The 24,903-nt window shown below is 50.9% G+C and overlaps 1 protein-coding gene across 4 annotated transcripts in view; it reads left to right on the top strand.

The window, feature by feature from the left end:
• Window positions 1–24,903, top strand: part of Ankmy1 (ankyrin repeat and MYND domain containing 1) — a 54,033-nt gene that overhangs the window by 11,504 nt on the left and 17,626 nt on the right. For all 4 annotated transcript variants that reach the window (XM_059278543.1, XM_059278544.1, XM_059278542.1 and 1 more), the window contains exons 5-15: window positions 3,512–3,984; window positions 5,902–6,118; window positions 6,434–6,592; window positions 7,593–8,053; window positions 9,043–9,214; window positions 15,697–15,837; window positions 16,455–16,595; window positions 18,984–19,091; window positions 19,946–20,077; window positions 21,216–21,329; window positions 21,642–21,807. In XM_059278543.1, coding sequence (XP_059134526.1) covers window positions 3,512–3,984; window positions 5,902–6,118; window positions 6,434–6,592; window positions 7,593–8,053; window positions 9,043–9,214; window positions 15,697–15,837; window positions 16,455–16,595; window positions 18,984–19,091; window positions 19,946–20,077; window positions 21,216–21,329; window positions 21,642–21,807 — 2,284 coding nt within the window. The remainder of the gene's footprint in view (window positions 1–3,511; window positions 3,985–5,901; window positions 6,119–6,433; window positions 6,593–7,592; window positions 8,054–9,042; window positions 9,215–15,696; window positions 15,838–16,454; window positions 16,596–18,983; window positions 19,092–19,945; window positions 20,078–21,215; window positions 21,330–21,641; window positions 21,808–24,903) is intronic.

Below are 24,903 nucleotides of genomic sequence, written 5' to 3'. Positions count from 1 at the left end.
TTTTGGAAAGGTTGAACTAAATGTAAATACTACAGTAAAATGAATCCCACCCCAGGACAGGAGATGCAGCCCACTCGGCAGAGGGCTTTCTCAGCACTCACAAAGCTCCGAGTGTGATGGGCAGCACCACATAAACCAGATGTCAGAGTGCACGCCTGCAATCCAGGAGGTGGAATCAGGAGGGTCGGAAATTTAAGTCCATCTCTGGCTACTTAGCTCAAGACCAGCCTGGGATACCTGAGACCCTGTCTTGAAAAAAAAAAAAAATGAAAATAGAATTGGACCCAGATTTTTACTTTTTTTTTTTTCTTTTTTTTTGGTTTTTTGAGACAGGGTTTCTCTGTGTAGCTTTGCGCCTTTTCCTGGAACTTACTTGGTTGTCCAGGCTGGCCTTGAACTCACAGAGATCCGCCTGCCTCTGCCTCCCAAGTGCTGGGATTAAAGGCGTGCGCCACCACCCCCCGGCCAGATTTTTACTTTTTGTGGTGTTGCTACTGGCAAATTTCGAATCACGTGTTTAGCCAATGGTTTTTCACCTGCCTTTGACCAGGCACATTCGGCATCAGTAGAAGTACATTCGGGATGAAGTCTGTTGCCTCCTGTGTGCTGTGCTGACCCCACTGTCCAGCATTTCCCCTCTCTTTTCTGACCTTAATTTGGATTGACAGGAGATTTTTAAAATCAAAAGCATTATCTTATCTTCAGACTATTGGTTTAGAAGTTTTACACTCCTTATCCTTTTAGGACTCCATCCCCCCCGCCCCAACATCACAGGATAAGTTCTTGATTTGAAAAACGCAAGAATGAGTTTAGACTATTTCAACTCCATTTTCCTGTTTTGAGTTATATACTATTTTTAGATATATTAAAAGCACATATTTTCCAGCTGTTTTTTTTTTTTTTACAGCGTGTCAGGAGATGCATAGTTTGTTTGTTTTTTGTTTTTTCAAGACAGAGTTTCTCTGTGTAGCCCTGGCTGTCTTTGGAACTCCCTTTGTAGACCAGGCTGACCTTGAACTCAGCGATCCGCCTGCCTCTGCCTCTCCAGTGCTGGGATCAAAGGCGTGCGCTACCACTGTCTGGCATACACACACACACACACACACACACACACACACACACACACACACACACGCTTTTGTTCATATATATATATATATATGTGTATATATATATATCACTCTTTACATTCTTATGAATGGAATGAATGGAATTATCCTGTCTGCTTTCTGTTGTTTAGGGCATGATTCTTTTGAGACTCGTGTGTTTCTGTGTTCCACTTAGTTTTATTATAGATAAGTATTTCACTGTGTGGCTATCTCTTGGTTTTGGTGTTGCTGCTGTTGTTTGCTTGCTTCCTTTTAATTCACCAAAAGAGGTTGCATTTTGGTTACTTTGAACTGAGAGGCAATTGCTAAGAACAACTGCCTCTCAGACTCATGTAGACACACACGTTTATTCTCACTTGCACAAATACCTAAGAGTGAGAATGCTAGTTACAATGGTAAGTGTGCAATCATTTTTCTAAGAACCCTCCAAAGTGCTTTGCAAAGTGGTCAGGCCACTTCAGCCATCAATAAACACTTCAGTGACTCCACGCTGTCAGTCCATCTTTTTGACATCAGTATTCTTGTGGGCACATTGTGACGTTTCCTTGTGGTGTCGTTGGGAGCGCATCGATGGCAGGCGATGCTGATTCTGTCTCATTCCTGTTTGTTGTCTGTATGTCTTTTGGGATGAATTGTCTGTTTACATGTTTAGTTAGTGATATTAATGGGGTTATTTATGTTATTACAGTTAGAGTGCTCTTTATGCTAATTCTGCCATATGAGTATTTATCAGTGATACAATTTAAAAATATCCCTCAGCACTGGGGTTTCTTTTGAAGAATAAGTTTAGTGCAGTTAAGGTTAAACCTAGGGATTTGTGCACACAAGGCAGTGTTGTGCCAGAGAGCTACACCCCAGCCCTCTTTTTAGCTTTTATTTGGAGAAAGGGTCTTACTGAGTCACCCAGGCTGACCTTGAACTCACCCTGCAATCCAGCTTGGCCTTGGATTTGTAGTCCCCTTGTCTCACACTGGAGTAGCTGGGAATACAAGTCTGTTTTGTCCTGAGGACGCAGCCTGTGTGGCTCTGCTGGTGTTCAGATTATCTTTTTGAGTTGTTTCCTGTCAGGAGAGCTGCTGGGTCTTGAACACAGGCACTGTGGACTCCACACACACATGTGACAGCTTCTTTTCCCTGGAGTGCCTCTTTCCCTCTGGCCCTTGCCTTGCTTGGCTCCCGAGAGTCTCTTCTGACCCACTTGCTCTCATAGCTGCTACCTAAACTGAGCTTTCCAGATAAGGGTGCTGCCTCCCTGTTGGCCCCATCAGGCCTGCAGACCACCGGGCTCCTCACTACATCCCACTCCACCACCTCAGCCCCTCGCAGGGTCTTCTGGAAATGTGTCTGCCGCCCGCCCCATGCAACCCCCTGTAGAGTGAAGCCACCCTCAGACACTGCACTCCTCTTTCTCACAATCCACTGTCAGGCTACAGACCTTCACATCACCTATGCCCACCTCAGACTGAAGCCAGGAAGCTCAGATGAGATTGTCTGATGGTGGATGAGGGCACGGCCGCCATTGTTTCCATATTTTAGGCCTATGGCTTTGGTTGACCTTTGACTTTCCTGTGACCTCCAGACATCTTTTAACACTACTTTAGAAGAGGCCTGTCTTGTGGGAAGGTGGGACTTTATGTTGACCCCTGCACCAGCCCACTGATCACTGTGTTCTTGTCTGGGATCCTTTCTTCTCTGCATACCCAAGGCGGGCAGTGATGGAAGCGTTTAGAACAGCCTAGAAATTGCACTCTCCTTTGGGGTCACGGAAAGCAAAGAGCAATTCCTCTCCTCTTCTTCTTCCTGTCCTCTTCCTCCCTCCTCCTCTTCTCTACTCTGGGGTGAATCGGAGTGACAGATGGAATGGGGCTCGTTCCTAATAAGTGTCTCTGAAGGACCTTATTCGAAGTAAATAAATAGTAAGACTTTGATGTTCAGTGACTGCAACATCACAAGTGGCAGTTTCCCTGTCCTCATAAGCATAGAAACTTGTAGATAACATTGTCTGACTAGTAGCTGACTTCAGGCCTGCAGGAGTCTCTTGGGAATGAACACACCCACATGTCTCCATCACAGCTTCAGCTTGTAGCTCTTTGTCGTGTCCTTACCTTAGAGAGGCCACTCCTAGCCTGGCCCTCTGTTTTCCAGCTTGGCCACAGCACTCTCTCTGGGTACCAACATTCTGTCTGAACATGATGACCTTGCTCTGTCCTAGTGCTCAGCACACCTCATACCTCAGTGTGTGTGTGTGTGTGTGTGTGTGTGTGTGTGTGTGTGTGTGTGTGTGTGTGTGTGTGTATAGTGAATGAGTAGGAGTGCATTTTCTTTTGCTGATTTTATGAAATTGCAACTAAGTAGAAAGCTCAACTGAGTGTCTCTCTTGGCCCTGTGGGCTTCCCCTATAGGGATTGTATAAAGAGGACCTACGGTTCGGGCCGGGCATTGAGACCTACCCAGATGGCAGTCAGGATGTTGGACTGTGGTTCCGTGAGCACCTCCTCAAGCTGGGGACAGAGGTTCCCAACAGCTTCTCCTTGCTGAACTATCCAGAATTCTTAGACTTCCTCACAAGCTCAAGGGGGAGGATCAGTCTCTCAGATGAGGAGAAGGCGGAGTGGGGTCTTCCCGAGGAGCAGGACCCTTTCTTCTATGAGTATAAACGGTTTCTCCTGAATGATGACCTAACGCTACCTCCAGAGATGCATGTCTATTCGACTGACAACGACCACCTGCCCATGACAGGCTCCCTGCGCAGAGAGCTGGATGACCGCATCTTCATGAATGAGATCCCTCCATTCATTGAGGATGAAGAACCCTGGCTTATAACAAATGAGACTCCTTTGTTGGTCAAAATCCAGAAACAAACTTACAGGTTCAGGTGATCAGCCTGGTCTTTCTCCCCATTTTGTCCCCTCGTTGAATAGGGGCCCCCTTTGGGAAGGGTTCTGATGTTCCCCTTTGCTGGGCTGTCTCTAAGGGCCTGAGTACCTCTCAGCATTTCTTGTTGGATAAACGTGAGCACAGCATTTGCTTCAGTGACTCAAACAGCCCCCACTGTGCTGTGAGACTAGGCAGGTAGCCTGAGGGTAGGGAGCCAGGTAGAGCTGTGAGGCATCTGTGACTGTGTCGGGGAACAAGGACCCCTGGCTTCCGTTAGCCCTCTCTCTGGGGGAGGAGAGTCCAGGAATAGCTCATCAATGATCAGCCGCTGCAGTCCCAGAACAGGGGCGGACTCCTGAAAGGGATGTGACTTAGGATAAACTCCTGAGCAGACCCCTGAGGGCAAACCTTGGCTTTCGGACCTGTGTACATTCCCTCTTCTGTAAGCCAGAGCCTGGACACTTTAAGGCCAGGTTCCTGCCTGCCATTAGAGGCTCTGTGAGTGAAGTTGCTACACACCAACATAATAGAAGAGATTGCTATTACTATCCTTTGTTAATGAAGGGGCTGGAAGAGAACCAAGGGTGGGATTTGGGGGAGGGATGGGGGCTACAAACTGATTAGACCTCTGGCTTTTGCAAGGAAAGCCATGAAAACCGGCACTGCCCTGCCATCTCTGAAGAAGATACCCTCCATAGCCACAACCTGGGGAAAGTCAGCACCCACCCAGGGAAAACTGTTTACCTTAAAAGTTAAAATATTCAAGTACCTTCTACTATTCTTACATCCTTAAACATTACTCTCAAATATCAGTGAACATTTTAAAATGCATTTGATGGGCACACATGACTATTTCCCATCCATCTACCCATCCATCTATTCTTCCTTCCATCCATCCACCTACACACCTACTCCATTGACCCATCAATTAATTCATCCACCCACTCATCCATCCTTTTACCACCCTTACATCTATCCACCTATCTATTTGCCCTTCTATTGATTCAATCCACTTGTTTTTCCACTCCATCTTCATCCCCATATCCATGTTCCTGCCCATTCCATCCATGCATTCACCAATGCACCTATCCATCCATCCACTTACTATGTTCATTCATACATGTATCTGTTTACTCCATTCACCCACTTACCCACCATCCATCCATCCATCCATCCACCCACCCACCCATCCACCCATCCATCCATCTACCCACCCACCCATCCACCCACCCGTCCATCCATCCATCCATCCATCCATCCATCCATCCATCCATCCATTCATCCATCCATCCATCTACCTTTGCCATCCATCCATTGTGTAACCATCAACTGATAAACATTGACAACTATTGAGTGAGTAAAATCCACAGGTTCTTGATTGTGAATTGTGTTCTGTGCACACAGGAAGATTCAGTGTTGTGTGATGACCTGGGCCGTGGGACACTGAAATTCTCTACTCTAGCAGAAAGCAAGTGAGCAGAAGGTGGGATGTGTTTGCTAGGCTCCGACAGTGGAGCCATGTGTATGCCAGCTTTCTGCTCACTCACGGTCCTGCCATTGAGAGCATATTTCCCAGTAAAACTGTAGTGATTCCAAGGAGCCAGGCGTACAAGGCTGTAGTTCTTGCTGAGGCAGCACTTAGCATGGGCACTTTACCTCTAGATCACATGTCTCCCTCACTGGGTACTCCATCCTGATTGTAACTGGCAGGTAGTGCAGCCATTAGGGCTCAGGGTGAAAAAGGAGCGATGGACACTGAGGGAATGGAGCACCCAAGGCAGGAAGGGGAATTCTGAGGGATCAGAAGAGTGAGGGGTAGAGGGAGGCAGCTTCCCCACCCCGGGCTCTTTCTTGTGGGAAGTATTGGGTGATCCAGATTCCAGTCTAATGCCAATGAAGCCTCTTGTGCTGCCAGGAACAAGAGTGCTCATACCAGCTGGAACATAGCTGCCATCCTGGAGGGCAACCGCAGCTGCTTTGGGCCCACTGGCCCTAAGGAGGATATCTCCAGGGAGATGATCCTGAAGGCTGAGGAAGGGGACTATAACTGGATTTTTGGAATCCTGAGGGACAACCTCGCCTGTGCTGATGTGGCCGACTCCAAGGGCTACACTGTGCTTGCTGCTGCTGCGGTAAGTCCTTTCCCCATAAGGAGCACTAGCCTGTGGGATCCCTCGTGTGGTCCACTGTAACAGCGGGTGCCTGACAGGAGCTGGCCAGCCCTCAACAAACCCCCACGCATCCAAGTGTGATATTCAAGGCCAAATGGAAGCAGGCTGGGAGTGATCCATTGATTTCTCCATTACACACTATCACCCTTCACCAAGGCCGAGTGTGAGTGTTGTGTGTCCTGCTACGGTGCAGCCTTATGGGGGCAGCATGGATGCCGGGCGGTCCTCGTCATGTCCAGCTCCTGTATTCACAAGTCTGACCTTGTCACTCTCTAGGTCAATTCTCACCGTGACATTGTCAACCTTCTCCTGGATTATGGGGCTGATGTGAACAAGCTCTCGGATGAGGGCCTCTCGCCCCTCAACATGTGCCTTCTCCACTATTACCCCAGCAAATTCTTCCAGCCCAACGTTGCTGAGAGGACCCTGCCCCAGGTCAGCCCCTGTTGGCCACCACACCCTCATCATCTGCCACGCCTCCCATTTACCTAAATGTCCACAGCCACCTCCCTGATGTGTGAACCAGGCCCAGATATGGTAAATGGAAAGAGAAGTCTAGTGAGGAAGGGGTCAGAAGAGAGAGCCTGGGACCTCCCAAAGGCATCCTGAGCCATGCTACATGTACTAAGGGGTGTGTGCTCCCCATGAGCCACATGCACAGCAGCCTGGGGTCCTGAGACCTCCCCCAGTAACATGCTGGAAAGGGGGACCTTCTTCACAGCATGGCTAGGGAAGGGCCAGGGAATCTGCATTTCTAACAGATTCCTAGGTGTGTGGTAGTCATCAGTCTAGGAACTTCTCTTTGAGGGTTCAGGTGCCTGAGGAGAGAGATGGGGAGCAGCACCACTGGGCAGAAATATAATTTAAGCTGCAACACGAGTGTATAATGAGAATTTTTTTTTTTTTTGGTTTTTTCGAGACAAGGTTTCTCTGTGTAGCTTTGCGCCTTTCCTGGAACTCACTTGGTAGCCCAGGCTGGCCTCGAACTCACAGAGATCCGCCTGGCTCTGCCTCCCGAGTGCTGGGATTAAAGGCGTGTGCCACCACCGCCCGGCGAGAATTTTTGAGTGGTGAGAAAGTAGCGAAATTAATTGTAATGATGTAGTTTTATCTAGCATCAAGTATCTAGTACCAGCCCTGCCCTGTGTGAAATCAGTATGAAGAATGAGAGCTATCCTTGGCTTGCACAGCAATGCTTGGCTCTAGGCAGGTCATGTTTCGTCAACTTAGGAGGCACAGGTAGTGTTGTGAGCCCTGAGCAGCGGCTGCTTACTTCTAATTCTGGGTAGTGACTTCAGAGTTGTCCCTGCCCTTGCAAGGGTGTGTAGACTGTGGAAGAAGTCCCAAGCCACCACTCCAGTTCTTACTGGGGCTGCTGTGGAGAGAAGAACATTAGTTCCTTCCTCTAATGAGACCTTTTTGGTGCTTGCCATAGGAACCTTCCAAATCCATCACCCACAAAATTTCATTCTTGTTTGGAGAGCAAAACATGGATTATTTCTATGATTTGGGCATGCCCACCCCACTTGGAGAGGACTATAAGTCATCACCACCCCTCTCAAGCAGCCTGGATGATGCCCTGGTCCTGGGTCCTGTACAATCTCGAGAGTCCATCATCTGGAAGAGCAATGTGGCTCACAAGCGAGACACCCCCTCAGTGAAGAGTCCCAGCAGTGATGTAGAGAAAAAACCAGAGGACACGGCAGAAAATGTGGATGCCAGCACCGTGTACAGCATTGACACAAACTTTGATTCTAACGTGTGCATGCGAAACTACTCTATCCATGTCTCGAAGGACATCCTGGAGAAGAGTGCCCAGGCTTACAGCTCATTGCTAAACATCCCCTCCTGTTCGGACAAAGGGACTGTGAGGAAAATGGCACAGACCATGGCTGAGTGAGTCACTGATAACTCTGTGGTAGGGGTGGAGGATCACTTCCAGGGTAAGTCATGTGTTCAGTGGGTACCCATCACGGCCCTGCACCACCACTAAGAGCTGTTTCTAGAGACTATGCCCTATTGTCTGGGAGTCTGTGACGACTAGTTTCATATCAACTTGACACAAGCTAGAGTCATTTGGGAAGAGGGAAGCTCAAACTAAGAAAATGCCCCACCGGATTGGACAGTGGGCAAACCTGTGGTGTGTTTTCTTGATTGACAGTTAATGAGAAAGGGCCCAGATCATTGTGGGCTGTGGCATCCCTGAGCTGGTGGTCCTAGGCTGTATAAGAAAGCAGGCTGAGCAAGCTATGAGGAGCAAGCCAGTAAGCAGCACTCCTTCATGGCCTCTGTATCAGCTCCTGCCTCTAGGTTCCTGCCTTGCTTGAGTTCTCGCCCTTGCTTCCCTCAATGATGGACTGTTACCTGGAAGTGTAAGATAAAACAAACCCTTTCCTCTCCAAGTTGCTTTTTGTCATAGTGTTTTAGCACACTGAAAGAAACCCTAACTAGGACAGCATCCTTGCAAGGGCACTGTGGTGGGGCTGCATTTTCAGCACATGGGCAGTGTGTGGTGTGTGTGTGTGTATGTACATCCACCTCACTGTCTGGCACCCACCCCAGTAGGGGCCAGTCCCCATCTCATGACAAATCTCAGTGAGGTTAAGTGACCCATGCTGGGCTGAAGCCTGGCAGGACCACAGCTGAGGTTGGCTCGGGTGGCCCACACAGGGAGGTCTGATGTTAACTAGGTTTCTGAGCCTCCCAGGGCCCTGGAAGGACTGACCTTGGGTATTTTTCAAGAAAGGCTGGATACTGGGGTGCAGTGTGACTATGCTGTCAGCACCCCTTATCCCTTGTGTGGAGGATCCTGTCCCGATCACAGGTGTGACAACCACCCTGTACATTCCCTCCGTCTTGTGACACTGTCCTTCTGGTACCCACAGACGTAGAAACCGCTGGCTGACCATCAAGTTGCTGCTGCGTCGAGGTGCCGATCCCAACCTGTGTCAAGTGCCCATGCAGGCCCTGTTTTTTGCCGTGAAGGCCGGGGACGTGGATGGGGTGCGGCTGTTGCTGGAGAGCGGGGCCCGGACCGATATCCAGTATCCTCCACAGGTAGGTGTCAGTGGCCAGAGGGGCCTCTGCGGCACGATGGATGTGGGACGCCCACAGACTCCCAGGTCCTCCTTCACAAAAGCCCACAGCTTCTCAGGGCCAGCCCTAGAGCTGGTCCACCCTGCCTGTAAACACCTGGTCCGTGAGGCATTGGTGACATCACAGGAGGAAGGTGGCCTCCCGCTGAAGTTTCACGGGGTCGTTAGATACGGTTATGAAGGGGTGTTATTTCTCACAGTGCGCCATGATGTGTGCAGTTTTCTAATGCATCCCCTTCCCTGTGTGTGAAACAAAGCAGGATGGGGTTGTGAGGGGAAGCAAGGGCCAGACCTACCCTCCTTCACAGTGGCATCAGCTTCATGGAGAGACAGGAGGAACTGAAGCAAACTGTCCCTGAAGCTCTTTAGCCCAGCAAATCCAGCCAGCTGAAAACTAACCTGGGTTTCCTGCCCACGTACCTGTCTCTGTGTCTCCCTTTGGCCATACCCTGTGTCCCTTCTGCCTCGCTTATTCTGGCCCCTCCAGCAGGCTGAGCACTGTCATTGCCCACACTAGAAGCCCTTGGTCTGGACAGTACTGCCAGGCGCCAGCTGCTTCCCCTGCTGAACAGGGCTCACCTCTTGGGGAACGCGTTTGACAAGTGCATTGCTCTTGATACATGAACCTGTGGGCAGTGCTGGAACTCCGAGGGTGAGAGCACGGAGCTGCCACAGAGTTTGTTGGTGGAAGCTTGGCTTTCAGGGCTCTCTGTCTGTTGCTTATATCCAATCCACCTGAGCAGTGGCGGCCATGCAGCCCTACCCGGTCCTTCCAGCCTTCCCCATGCCACAACTCTGGAAGCACCTTCCTCAGCACAGGACCTATACTACCTCAACTCCCAATGTCCCTGGAAGTCACCCAGGCTTTGTGCCCTAGGAAGCAGGTCCAAGTGAGGCTAGGCTTCCTACACAGTTCCAATCTGACCCCAGTGTCCCTCGTTGGGCTGCCCTATGAGACGGGGTAAAGACTATCACTGTTTTGTTCTTTTGTCTGAACTCTGTGGTTCAGACCTCAGCAAGTCAGAGAGGAACCTGGGTAGGTTGCCTGAGGACAGGACAGTCATACACAGTTGGGGAAGAAAAAGTTAAAAGCAGCCTCAGCTTAGTTCATGTGGTTAGAATAGTTTGTCCTAAAACCTGAAAAACACAAAACAAGAAACAGAAACAAAAACCAAAGCTCTTGCCTCGAGAACTTGAAGATTCGAGCCCACAGCACAGTGCCCGGGTAGACACAAGGCTTTGGCTCCCACCTTCTCCCTCTGGGCGGCTTCACACTGTATACACTTTCCTGTATTATTATCATTTTGCCTTTAGTGTTTGAGTCAGAGTATCATGCAGCCCCAGCTGGCCTCAGACTGGATGTGTGGTGGAACTGGCCCTAACCTTGTGATCATCCTGCCTCAGCCTCCCAGGTGGCTGTGATCACAGTCATGTACCAGCACATCCAGCTAAGGAGGTTGTGTTGAAAAATAACTTTTCCGAGAGCCTAGGCCAGTTCCCAGGCAAGCTCTCTGGTTGGCAGTTAGGTCTCTGTGAGCCCCTATGAACCCAAGTTAGTTGATTCTGTGGGTTTTGACTACTCTCTGCACATACATTACAGTTGTGTAGCTTGGTCTTCTTGTGGGGCTCCTAACAGTGGGATCAGGGGCTGTCTCTGACTCTGTTATCTGTTTTTGGGACCCTTTCCTCCTACTGGGTTCCCTCATCTAGCCTTAATAGGAGAGGAGGTGCCTAATCTTACTGCAGCTTGACATGCCATGGCTGACTGATAGACACGGGAGGCCTGCCCTTTTCTGAAGAGAAAGGAGGAGGAGTGGGTGGGGATGGGGAGGGAGGAGGATGGGGGAGGGACTTGGAGGAGAGGAGAGAGAGAGAAATGTGATCAGGCTGGGAAAAATTAATTAATTAATTAATTTTTAAAGAGGTAAGGACTTCCATGGAACAGATTGCCAACCTGGAGTTAAGAAGCCTGTTTCTAAATCAGCTGAAGAGCTTACTACCAAACACTCCATTCTCCTTGATTCTCTGTCCCCACATCTTCATCAGAAAACAAACAGATAGGAAAATCTGAAGATTTTATGCCATTTATTTCATTTGAGTATCAAAAAATAAAGCAATACATCAGAAAGTAATAACAGGGAGGAAAAACAAAAGAAAAATAACTTTGAGCTTTACATCTTGTTCTGGTTTTAAGACAAGGTCGCATGTAGTCTAGACTAGCCTCAGATTTCCTGTGTGGCCAAGGAGGCTCTGAACTCCTGATCCTCCAGCCTGCACCTCCCTGATTTCAGAGTTGTAGGGGGTGAGTCATCATGCCTGGCTCTTCGTTAATATAGTTGTGAGCATGTGCTAAGTTGAGAGACCGTGAACACATTGATGGAGACATGGTACATGCAGCTACTGCCAGAAGATGAAGCTCCCCACGGTGATCTTGCTCACTGTGTATCTGCAGTTAGGCCTCATGTGGCAAGAGCCCACTGTTTTCCACGAACTGGACGCTCACAATCCTTGCACTTCCATGGGTAGAAGGTGGCACCTCTGAGGTTTAATGTTGCATTTCTTCCATTTCGGGTCAGATTGAACATTTGCTCATTGTATTAGCAACTTCAGTGATTAGAATGAAGTCTCTAGTGCAGTTAACTTTTAAAGCAGAAAGGTTCATGGGTTTAGAGATCCTGTACAGAATTCTGCAGCTTTATCACTTGGGGACCGAGGCTAGAGCTGTACGAGGGAGTACATGTTGAAGCAAACTGCTTACACCAAAACCCTGGAACCAAAATGGAGAGAGGGTAGGCTGAGGCCTTGCTACCCTCTTCCAGGGCATGTCCTCAGTGCCCTGAGACCCACCGCCAGGCCCCATTTCTGAAAGGTTCCACCCCCTTCCAGTAATGCCACCCAGGGGACCAAGTCTCTTTAACACTAGAGCCTCTGGGGGTCACTCCCATTTTCAAAGACAGCGTTTGTGCATTTAAAGCTACCAGTGCCTCCTTATACAGTGGAGTGCCTCAACACTACCCATTTTGCTGTTAGAGGTATGGAGACTGTTCATCTCACAGCACACAACTGAGGCTCCTGGGAGACCTGGGCATGAGGACATCAATGGCAACAGAGCAGTCACACGCAGAATGGTCAGGACTTCCAAAGAACTGCTGAGTGTAAACACTGCTGTAAGCAATCTGGGCACAGAGCATCTCTAAGGGCCACACTTTCCCAAGGCTGACACCTGGAGTGAGGAACAGTTTTGGTCCCCAGAGATGGAATGCCTTAACGCTACACAGACCGCAAATGAAGCAGATGAGAAAATCCCATCGAGACTAGCTGGAGAACCTCAGATCCTGAGTTTTGCCACCCTCTCCCGCCACACGGGTGCATTCCTGGCATCAGCTACCAGCATGACCCCATGTATTGGCTAATACATTTTAGGGTTTTGCTCTGCATTGGATTTTTGCACCTCTAAGTCCCTCCTGGATTCCTTGTGTCCTTCAGATCCTGGCTGGTTCTCCAGCAGAGAACATCAGTAGCAGGAAAGAATTGCAGTATCCCTGGGAATCCTTTTTCTTCACCCTCTTGAACAGCATTCTGGGTTCTGAATTATCTGAGGACTTTTTTCTTTTGAGATGGGGTTTTATATATGGCCTGGAACTCCCTATGTAGCTGAGGATGACTTTGCATTAAAAAAAAAACATTTATTTTATGTGTATGAGTGCTTGCCTGCATGTGTGTACCACATACAGTGTACCACATGTATATGTACCACATACATGTGGTATTCATGGAAGCCAGAAGAAAGCATTGCATTCTCTGGAACTGGAGTTCCAAACTGTTGTGAGCAGCTATATGGGTGCTGGGAAGCCAACCTGGGTCCTCTGCAAGAGCAACAAGTGCTCTTAACCATGGAGCCATCTCTCCAGTCCTGAATTTGATTTTTTGATCTTCTTGCTTTTATTTCTCCAGTCATGTGACTGCAGGCGCACGCACCACCATGCCCAGTTTATATGGTGCTGAGGATGGAACCCTGGGCTCTGAGTATGCCAGACTAACATTCTACCAACTGAGCCACACCTCCAACCAGCTCCTAAGAACTTGGAAGCAACCCCTATTAGGGTTTGCTGAGGCCTAGCTGCAGACAGAGGGTGAGCAAGACCCCTGTGGGAGTTTAGTCCGCTAGCAGGAGTCGCGCGAGCCATGTCTCTGTCATTGTATGCATGGCATCTCATCTCAGCATATCTCAGCACAGAACTTCTGTCGTCTAGTGAGAAAGGTGGCCCGCTTGTGCATTGCTGTGAGAGGCCCTGGCTCCTTCTGCAGCTGGTCTTCTTGTTTGGGGTGCTGGACATCTCTTGGCTCATCTCGTGAGTGTGTCTTTCCGCCATCATCTCTCTGCTGTTCTGGGGCTCACCACTGGCTCTCATGTGTGCTAACTGGGGAGAGAGGAGCAGCCTGGTTCCCCCCCCCCCCTGTTATTTGGGATGCCCACACAGCCTCCTCATCTCCTGATCTTCCCTCCACCTGTGTCTCTTCTGTCACTTGCCTCGGTGGCTAAGTCTGAAACGTTGGAGAACCTCAGTTGGCTGTTGATGTGATCTCCTGGGATCCACATCAGCAGGAAACTGCGCTTCTCTGCTGTATTCATTCACGTGTGCCGGTGATGGCACCTACCCTCCTATGTGTCAATCACTGACAATGTGCTGAGGCTGCTGGCTGTCGGTTGTGGGTACTGGCTGCACGGGTAAGGCCCGGTTGTAGTTTTTGTTCTTTTTTTTAACTCTTTGGGGGCCCACTACCCAGCGGCCAAATAAAGAAATACTTGGAGACTTATTCTTACTTATGAATGCCTGGCCTTAGCTTGGCTTGTTTCTAGCCAGTTTTTCTAACTTAAATTATCTCATTTCTCTTTAACTACATTTTGCCTTTGGGCTTTTTACCTTTCTTTATTCTAGATATCTTTCTTTCCTTCTTACTTCATGGCTGGCTGGGTGGCTGGGTGGCTGGGTGGCTGGGTGGCTGGCCCCTGACATCCTCCTCTTCTCCTTTTCTCGCTCCTCATCCTCTTCTCTAGATTTGTCCTCTTATTTATTCTCTCTGTCTGCCAGCCCCACCTATTTCTCTCTCCTGCCTCGCTATTGGCGGTTCACCTCTTTATTAGACCAATCAGGTGTTTCAGACAGGCAAAATAACACATCTTTATATCATTAAACAAATGTTCCACAGTATAAACAAATGTAACACATCTTCAACTAACATTCCAGAGCAACTGGCTGCTGTTAGGCTGTGGAGATCCCATGCCTGAGTCAGCAGCCGCAGGGGTGTGCCCCAGGTCATGTGACATGGAGAGCTAATGCTACCTTGCCACCTTCCGACTGTTGGACTATTCCCCTGCCTCATCACAGCCACTTACTGTGGGCTCTTTCTGCTTTCCAGGCTAATTACACCCCACCTTCAGGGGGTTCTCGAGGTGCTTTTATTCAGGGACACCTTCCTATTTGAGTGAGATCATACTGAGGGGAACTGGGCTGGGGACAAGTGGGGCATGTCTACCTGGCCATAGCCTGGCTGCGCTGGCTGGGCTCTCTCAATTGCTGGTATTTACTCTGAGAGTAGGGTCCTCCCCGCCCCTCACAACCATGAGCTGCTGGAGCTCAGAGACAGTCCATCGGGGACCAACTTCAGACAATGGGGAGAGGTATAGCGAGAAATCCACGGAGTCTCTTTAAAGGGCAAAGGATTTATTAAGGGGAAAAAATTCACTGTACAGAACAGAATTGACACAGGTTCTGGAACGCTGTTCCAGCCGCCTGGATCAATTCTGAATCCAAGTCCCCTGAGGGAGTGGAGAGAGAGCGAGGCCTAAGAGCATCTCAGGGTTTCAAGGGTCGAGAGAGGCCACGCCCGGGGGCATGTGCTTCAAGGTCCATAGGCAGGTGGAGCAATTACCCGCTGCATCTCTAGGGGTGGTGCTTCAAGGTGATAGACAGAACAGCTATCCGCTACAGAGAGGAACACCATAGGGAGAGTCAGAAGGGTAATTAGGAGCTATATGGCTGTTAGATGGTGGTATCTGAACCAGAGCCTGGCAGAGACATGGTGGTACTCATAGAGGATAGTGTCAGACAGACAGCCTAAAACCAGCTGGGATTAAGCCAGTTGATTTTCATGCATTCACAGCTGTGACCCTGGATGCCCGTGGGTTACAAGGCCTGTTGAGAGCATCCAGTCCATCCTTTGATTTTGGGCATTTTGTCTGCCTCTGCCCTCCTGGGCCTCCTTGTCCTGCACCCATTGGTCTGGTGAGAAGGCAATGGTGTTGTGGGGACCTGAAATGGTTGCAGTAAGATATGCATCCTCCCATCTGCTCAGGCAGCAAGGACCCTGACATAACCCTGACCAGGGCCTCACCTGCCTGGCTGCAGATTGGGTTTCACCCTTGCCATACTTCCTCTGCAGCTGAAGTCCCTGACTCCGCTCCACATCGCAGCCTCACTTCCTGGGGAGGAGGGCGTCATGATCACGGAGCTGCTGCTCCACGTGGTGACTGACGTGGATGCCAAGGCAGCCGACCAGGACTACGTCTACAAAACCGGCAAGGTGTGGTTCTCTTTGGATCTGCAACTGTGCCTACTGCCCGGGGGGTGGGGCGGGGGGGGGGGGAGAGGGTGACAAAAAAGAGAGTCACATGCAGGCTCTGATCATTCTGCTGCTGACCCCTCCTAGTGTGGACAGGCCACATGGATCAGCACCCAACAGTGGCCATGGGAGGAAGCAGGGTTGACACACTTGGGGGATGCCAGGTGAAAAGCATTGATGTAGCCAGGCATGATGGCACACACCTTTAATTTCCCAGGAGGCAGAGGTGGGCAGATCTTTGTTGAGTTCTAGCACAGTCTAGTCTAAATAGTAAGTTCCACAGGGAGACCCTGTCTCAAAAAAGGGGAGGGGCTTGGGGCTGGGGCTCAATGAGTGGTTTCCTAGCATTCTTCAGTACCACATAACAAAAACTCCACCACCAACCACTACCACAACCATAACAAAAACAGGCTTGGTGGTGCATGCCTATGAGTCCAGCCCTCTAGAGGGTGTTGAGTGCTGTGGGAGTCACGGTGGCTCTGGGAGAAGTCAGAACAGTGTGTGAAGGGCACTGTGGGAAGATACACTATACACTCTGGGACACATAGGACCTGTCTCAAGCCTTGTGTTTACCACAGATTGACTTCCTGCCCTCAAGTCTGAAGCTCAACAACGAGCCAGGCCCACCCAGCAGCTACTACACGGAGAGCACATTCATCCCAGAGGAGGGCGGACGCACGGCTCTGCATGTTGCCTGTGAGCGAGAGGACAACAAGAAGGTGAATGGCCATGGGGCTCTGACCCGGGCTTGACTGTGTTGTCGGAGTGAGGAGTGTGACGGTGGGGCAGGAAGGGGCTGAGCCCCGAGTTCTGCTGCGTGAGGGACGTTAGGCCAGGCAAGAGCTGTGTTCAAATGTGATGTGTGTGTGTCTATAAGCTTTCGCCCCTAAGTTGGGGTGTGTGTGTCCGTGTGGCTACAGAGGTGAGTACTTGTGTGTGCATGCTTGTGTGCTGCATCAGGCACATGCGTGTCTCTGTGGTAGGCCCAGGCAGGAGAGGGCAGCTCTGGTGTGAGTGGACACCCTTGCCATGTTGGCTTCTCAGTTTGGGAGTCCTGGCTGCTTCTGGAGCTGCTGTGGTGGGTTTTCCAAACTATCACAGAAATCCAGCATTTTCCAAATGGAGTTCAACGGTGTAGGTTAAAGTGAACGGAAAATATGAAAAAGGGTCCATGAGTACCCATGCCCCGAAGAACTCCCCAGGCATGCATGGACCCACATCTTGCTTGGCCTTGGATGCCATGTGAAGTCACTCTTGCACTTGGGTCAGACATGCTTGGGATTCAGGGGCTGCCAACCCCCCAGTCATCCTCTTACCCCCACTGCCCGAGTCCCCTAGTCTTGTAGCCACTTGGCTCCCATCTGCCTTGGGACTCAATCTGGGCAAGGCTGGTATGGGAACTTCCCAGAAAAGACTGAGTGGCCGGGGCAGGTCGGGGAATCGGGAGGCTGGGGGGAGGGGAGTTCTAGGGCATAAGAGTGCAGGCTCCTAGGTAATGCTGGGGAGAATGGAGGGTTGATGGAGAGGTGAAAGGCAGCAACTGGCCCATCAGATCAGAGCTTCCTTAAGGGGAAGAGAAGGAGCTGGGCTTAGGGTCTCACCGTTCTCTCCAGAACCCCAGAGGGCAGCTGTGAGCTCTAGGAACAGGGGTAGGGATGTTTCAAGAAGGCAGGCTGACCAGGGTTCTTGCCAGTGTGAGGCATGGGCCTGAACAAACTTTTCTGCTCACGGTGTATTTCACATTGGAAGTTGTGGAAAAATAAGAGGCACCAATGTGGAACTATCATTAGGTCATGGAGACATCAGTGGTGAGGGCATGGAGGTCAGAGGCCATGGGTGAGGGTGTAGAAGCTGCAGTAGTCCAGCTACCACACCTCTATTATCCAGTAAAGATGGAGAAGCTTTCCCAAGAGCGCTTCCGCAGATTTCTGGCATCTCACCGGCCAGTTGCTGAGGCTGCAGGGAAACAGGCCGGCAAAGGAGATTGGTCCCCAGCTCCTAGGGTTTGTTACATCCTGAGGGTATAGTGTCGGCAAAATGTATAGGGCAGCTAGAGAGCAGCTCCTGCAGTGGGGGAAACAGAGGGACCACTGACCACCCCTGACCACCCCTGACCACCGCTGACCACCCCTGACCACTCCTGACCACCACTGATCATCACTGACCACCCCTGACCACCCCTGACCACTGCTGACCACCCCTGACCACCGCTGACCACCCCTGACCACCATTGACCACCACTGACCACCCCTGACCACCCCTGACCACCACTGACCACCACTGACCACCCCTGACCACCCCTGACCACTGCTGACCACCCCTGACCACCACTGACCACCCCTGACCACCCCTGACCACCCCTGACCACCGCTGACCACCACTGACCACCACTGACCACCCCTGACCACCCCTGACCACCGCTGACCACCCCTGACCACCTCAATCACCACTGACCACCACTGACCACCACTGACCACCTCAATCACCACTGACCACCACTGACCACCGCTGACCACCACTGACCACCCCTGACCACCCCTGACCATCACTGATCACCACTGACCACCGCTGACCACCCCTGACCACCACTGACCACCCCTGACCATCACTGACCACCCCTGACCACCCCGATCACCACTGACCACCCCTGACCACCACTGACCACCCCTGACCACCTCGATCACCACTGACCACCCCTGACCACCACTGACCACCCCGACAGCCGACAGTACTGGGGAGAGGTTCACAAGTGAGCCCAGGTAAAGGCACTCCCCTCCATTATCCCCGTGGAAGGTCAGGGCCTTCGGTGTGTTCACATTACCTTCATTGTCTTTGGTCCTTGAAAACGTACTTCTAGCCAATTTATTTGCCAGTGCCTTTCCTGTTTTCTTCCTGTAAATGAGTGTTTGGAGTCTGTCTGAGGATCCTCTGTCTCCCCTGTCCCATGTCCCTGTTTGGAGTCTGCTCAGGCGGTGCTGGTGCAAGGACCCGGCAGTTGAGTGATCGGCTTGATTTTAAAGGTGGCAGTTGGGTTATTGGTAGTGTGTGTGTGGACTCCTTGGGAATGGTGCCTCCGCTTTCATGTGCTTTTGCCTTTCTTCCCACAGTGTGCCAGGGACATAGTCCGGCTCCTTCTCTCACACAGAGCGAATCCAAACATGCTGTGGAGCGGCCACTCCCCGCTCTCCCTGTCCATCGCCAGTGGGAATGACCTGGTGAGCCTGAGTCCTGTGCGCCCATACACCCGGTGCCTGTCTTGGACACCTGGCCTTTGTGTATTTGGCCCTTATGCACCCAGCTCCTGTGGACATGTGCACCAGGCAACTGTGCTATTCTGCCACCATTGACTCCCTTCCTCCAATCAGCTGCTGGGGTTCACTGTGTCGTTTTTCCCACTCCTCTGTCTACTGGTTGGTTCATCTACCCAATCTCCCATTTACTAACCCATCCAGCCACCTACCTGCCAATCTAGCCATATAGCTACTCAGCCTGCTTTCCGCCACCCACCCAGACATCCATCTACCTACCCACCTACTCATCCATCCACCCTCCCACTGGCCTGCACAGCCTCTCACCTATCCTTCCTTTTCATTTAACTTTTGTGAACTGGGCACCTTCTGTGGGAAGGCAGGCACCACTATGAGCAGCAGGTTTTGAATAGGGTGTCTGCGCTAGGGATCCCCCTACGCACGTTATAGCTGGGGGGAATCGGGCCCTATGTCAGCGTCCAGCACGGTTTTAGATACTGAAGAGTGTTGTGAAAGTAAAAGGAAAGTAGAGGAGGAGCAGCCAAAGGGCCCGGACAGGATGTGCTCCCGGCCAGTGCTGTGTACATGCCCAAGAGCCATGCTCTTTCCTGGGCTAGAAAGTGAGACAGGAGCAGGACCTGTCAGAGCAGCTGCACTGGTACGTGCACCAGTACAGTGTCAGAACCAGGCCCTGGGTAGAACTACAACTCCTCCCTAAGGAGCTTGTCCATGCTCCTTCCCACCCATCATGTTCCCCGTGGGTGGAACCTGTGGATAGTACCCAGGGCTATGGTTGCTCAGGAGTCTGTCTGTGTGTCCAGGTTGTGAAGGAACTCCTGTCTCAGGGAGCTGACCCCAACTTGCCTCTGACCAAAGGCTTGGGCACCGCCCTATGTGTTGTGTGTGACCTGGCCTATGAGCAGCAGAGGAGCATCGAGAACAAGATTGCCCTGGTGAGGGGAAACATGGGAGGATGCTGGGGATGAGGAAGGGGCATGGAGAGTCCTGGCTGGGTTCAGGGTGGGACAGGCTGGGCCGTCCTAATATCATGTCTTGACTAAAATAGACTAAAGGACATAGCATCCAGCACCCAGCACCCACCTCCCACAGTGCTTGGGAAATGAGATGGTGTTAATCTGTTGATAGTGTCTGGGCCTGGCACAGGTGTGCTTGTGCATTGTCGGCCTCCTGTGTGTGTGTGTGTGTGTGTGTGTGTGTGTGTGTGTGTGTGTGTGAGAGAGAGAGAGAGAGAGAGAGAGAGAGAGAGAGAGAGAGAGAGAGAGAGAGAGAGTCTTGTTCTGTAACGTCACCAGCTTCAAATTTGTAATCTTTTGCCTCAGCCTCCTAAGTGCTGGCATCACAGCTGTGCACCCCCCACCCCCCAGCTAGAATTTATTGAGTAACGTCCACATCTAGTCCACAAGCTGCTGCTCAGTACGCCCTCCTGATTTCACTTGTCAGTCAACTGCAGCTGTCACTGTTTCTTTGATTGTATTCCAGTTTTCATTGTGAACTTAGACGACGCTCAGGTCACACCAATGTGTGACTTCACATAATAATATGTACAGGCTAAGCAGTGGCTCAGAAATGGGTCTAGGAGGTTATACTGAAGCAGAGGCCGTTGTACTTCCTGGTGCTGCCGGGGCCTCTGACTTGTGTGAGCTGGATATAGCTTTTGAAGGCTGACTGATGCTCCGCTGTATGCGCATGCCACCTTCTGTTTGTCCATTCACGATGTGACTGTGACCATGAATGGAGTCAGGGAGGGCTCCCATCCAGGGAGTGGCATTCTAGGATGGGGCTAGGTCAGTCCTGTCTGTTGTATTGGTCTCTGATTTCCTCACACACATTGGGGAGGGCCGCCACATAAGAGGCAGGGGACAACAGCCCTTCTGGGCGGCTGCGCTCTCCTGCCGGGCGGTGCCCTCCGGCTGCCTTTCAGCTGTCCAGCAAGTGTGTTCGCAGGACCCGAGAGCCACGCACATCCTGACGTGGCCACGTGTGGAACTGCCCTGCACAGTCCAGGGCTGCAGACGGCTCGTGTTGCCTCTCCAGCGGCCCTGTGTGCTCAACAGATTCTGTGTTCTGCAGATTGACCGGCTCATTAGCTACGGGGCTGATGTCCTGAAACCCGTGGTGCTTACGCAAGGTGAAAGGACGGCAGTGGGGACGGCCGTGGACTATGGCTACTTCAAATTCTACCAGGTGTGGCTTTGTTCTCTAAGCCAGATCCCGCTGAGACTCGGCTTCTCTTGGGTAAATCTAGGAGTCCACAGCCAAGGCTGGTCTTCTAGGACAGAAGACCTCATGATGGCAACACACGTGCTTTGGGCACTTGTGAGCAAGTGTCCTGTGTTGAGCAAGTGTCCTCTGTGTCCTCACAGTCATCACCAAGGATGGAGAGGTGGCCTGCTCACTCAGTTACTCTGCAGTCTGGGCTGGGGGTGGCTGGAAGTCCTTGGTGACCCTTGAGTGGCAGCCCCCAAGGACTCGTCATGACCCTGTGCTCTGTCGTAGGACCGGAAGATAGCCCACTGTCCCTTCCATGCTCTGATGCCCTCGGAGCGGGAGACGTTCTTAGCCCGGAAAAGGCTGCTAGAATATATGGGTTTGCAATTACGGCGTGCTGTCCTTAGCAAAGAGAGTCAGCTGGACGTAAAGGCCCTGTACCTGAGCAAGAGAGGTAGGCGAGGCTCATCAGGGTGAGTGCCCTAGCTCTGTTCTGACCCCAACAGCCTCATTCTCCAGACCTGTATCTGCTCACCCACGTCCTTTCCATTCCCTCCCCCACCGGTAATGTCCCTGCTGGTGTCACTCTCAAAGTCACATCAAACTGTAACCCTCGCTGTTACAACTTTCTCACACATGTCCACCTGTCCACCACTCTTCCCCAACACCCCAATTACCCACCGTGCACATATATCTTTATGCCCACAGATGCCTTCACTCACATTGTCCCCAGTGTACACCCATCCCCCACATGAAACTCGCACATGTGAACCACTGCCTCCTCCATACACCTACATCGATATGCACCAATACCTGCCACAAAAACGTGTAGAATCCACTTATCCACACCCATCCCTGTATGTATACGAACCTGTACACTGTCCTTATAGCCACAATCCAGCCACAGTTAAATATAATCAGCTCTTTACCCTGCACCTACCCCACAGCCACATCTGCTGTACACATGCATGTCTACCCACCTGCACACTCACACCCCAATATCCTGAACCCCCTACACATGCTTATCCTCCCAACTCCCATACCCATATCCACCTACCCCTGTTCTCCACAAATAGTTCCCAGCTACATGCCCACAGTTACACACAGCCAAGTACACACCCAAACTTACACACTGGACTACACCCTCTCTTATACACACAACCAGCGTCCCCCATGCACTATTCACATTCCCACCCATAAACCTACTAGCACTCCACATTTATGCCCAGAACCTAATTATCATACACATACACATCTACACACACAGCCACTAACTATTTCTGTCCCTTTGTCCTGCCCACGCGTACTAACTTATCCTGACTCAAACTGCTGTCCCATTTGGAAAGGGATGAAGAATGTGGAGGCTGGGTGCTGGCTAGTGTTACCGGGAGGCGATGCCTCTACTCATATGCATACTCTACCATGGGGCACAGTCTCTGCCTTTGCTCTGATACCATTGAGAATGCTGGGCCTCTGATCTCTCACACCAGCTCATAGGCAGGGGGTCTGGCTGAGGGAAGCTGGCTGAGGAGATGTGACCATGCATCCTCTCCTTTCCATCACTGAGTGGATCCTGAAGTGGAGCTTTCACCCACGGAGAGGTCTGCCATTCCACACTCTGCTTCCAGACCCTTGTCACCATGCCGTAAAGCACAGGGAGCTTTGACAAAGAAACAGACTCATTTTCAACAGCACATGAACCAGTTCATGTCTGGGGGTGAGAGGCACCTGTGAGGGACGTGATCCACCGGCACCACAGGCTGAACTACAGCATGGCTTACTACTAGAAAGAACTAGAAGGAACTAGAGCAGAGGAGCAGTCCAGAGTTTGAACAAACCTCTAGCACTGGCCTTGGAGACTTTCCCCTCAAATAGCTGCAGAGTGATCGACTTACTCTGAGGGGTAATTTACGTCCCAGGAACACCTCTGACGCCAGTGGAACAACCAGCCCAGCACTGGTGGAGCTGATAGCTAGGCAGTCACGGACAGAGACAGAGAGGTTGACTGTGGTCATGCCCTAGGCTGCACTGTGGAGCAGTGTCAGGAGCTTCCTGCTGTGGGATGAGGACACCTCACAACTCAGATAGCCACCAAACCAGTGACCAGCAGCAGCCAGCCTGGGCTGGGGTGTGGGATTAGGACCTACACAACACCAGGACCAACACAACAAGACATGCATGCAAAGAAACGAGTCTGACCCATGCGTTGGGATGAACCACAGACACTCCTGGGGAGGGCCCAGACATCAGATTTAACACGTTCGATGAGCTAAAACACATGGTAAAGAAGTAGAGGAAGGGACCCTGGCAACACCTTGCCTAGTAGAGAATATCAGTAAAGAGTAGAAATTATCAAAGAGAACCAAGTGGGAATTCTGGTGTTCACAATCAGTCCAGCCCCCAAGTTAAAGGTTCACTTAGAGGGTCTTGGCTGTAATTGAAAAAGAAACCATCAAGCCGGAGGACAATATAGGGATGAGTTCAGTCTGAAGAAGAGAGAAGAAAAGTACCAAGGTAAATGAATGGAGCCCAGCAGATGGGTGGCACCGTGAGCTCATCAGCACGTGTGTGATGGAACTCCAGAAGAGGAAGAGAAAGGAGCAAGAAGCAGGCAAAGATGTGTGAGCTTGCAGGGTCACAGGGACTCTGAAGGTGCTGATCACTGCATGCGAGAAGGTCAATCCCAGGAAATCTAAGTGCAAAGAAATCCAGAGACACTTTATAATGAAATGCCAGGAACCCCAAGACCGGGAGAAAATCAGAGCACCAAGAAAAAGATGGCTTAGTACTTACAAGGGAGTACCAAGAGTTGGCTTCTCACCAGACGTTACTCCTCTGTTTCAAAACTATCATTATTTTTTTTATGTGTATGATTGTTTTGTCTGCACATATATATGTGCACCACCTGTGTGCCTGGTGCCCAGAGAGGCCGGAAGAAGGTGATGGCTCCCTTGGACCTGGAACTGCCATGTGGGTGCTGGCAACTGAATCAGGCTCTCTGAAGGGCAGCCAGTGCTCTTAACCACTGAGCCACAGAAATTACTCCTAAGATGATTTTTTTATAGCTAGCAAAACTATCTTAAAAAAAAAAAAAACAAGGTGAAACAAAAACATTCCCAGATAACAGAAGCCAAGAGTTATTGGTGAAATTATTAAGGCCACTCCACGTAGTTAAAAGGAGATTTATTTAATGTTGTAACTTACAAATTAAGGGATAGGTAGGTGGTGGGGTCTGGAGAAGGTGTATCACAGTCCAGCGGTGTTCTCTGGAGCTCTGCTTGGCCCACCTCCACTGTCCAGGGTCCTGGAACTGAGGGAGAGCGCAGGCCCATCCAGATCTCAGGTCTCCAGGTGCCTCCCTTGGCCCCGCCTTGTAAGCGTGACAGTTGCTGAAGTCTCAATGGGGGCTGGAACTTCCAGATCAAAGCTGGAATGGCTGGCTACCCACTACAAAGAGTTGTTAGTAGAGCTGCTTAGTGAAGAGTGTGAGGAGTTCTGAAAGAAGGAAGGCAGCTGCTATACAAGGGCAGTTCCTCCTCCTTCTCTTACT

The sequence above is a fragment of the Peromyscus eremicus genome, chromosome 13 (genome assembly GCF_949786415.1).
Source record: "Peromyscus eremicus chromosome 13, PerEre_H2_v1, whole genome shotgun sequence".
Lineage (NCBI taxonomy): Eukaryota > Metazoa > Chordata > Mammalia > Rodentia > Cricetidae > Peromyscus > Peromyscus eremicus.
Note: the sequence above shows the minus strand (reverse complement) of the source record. Positions and strands in the feature narration are given on the sequence as shown.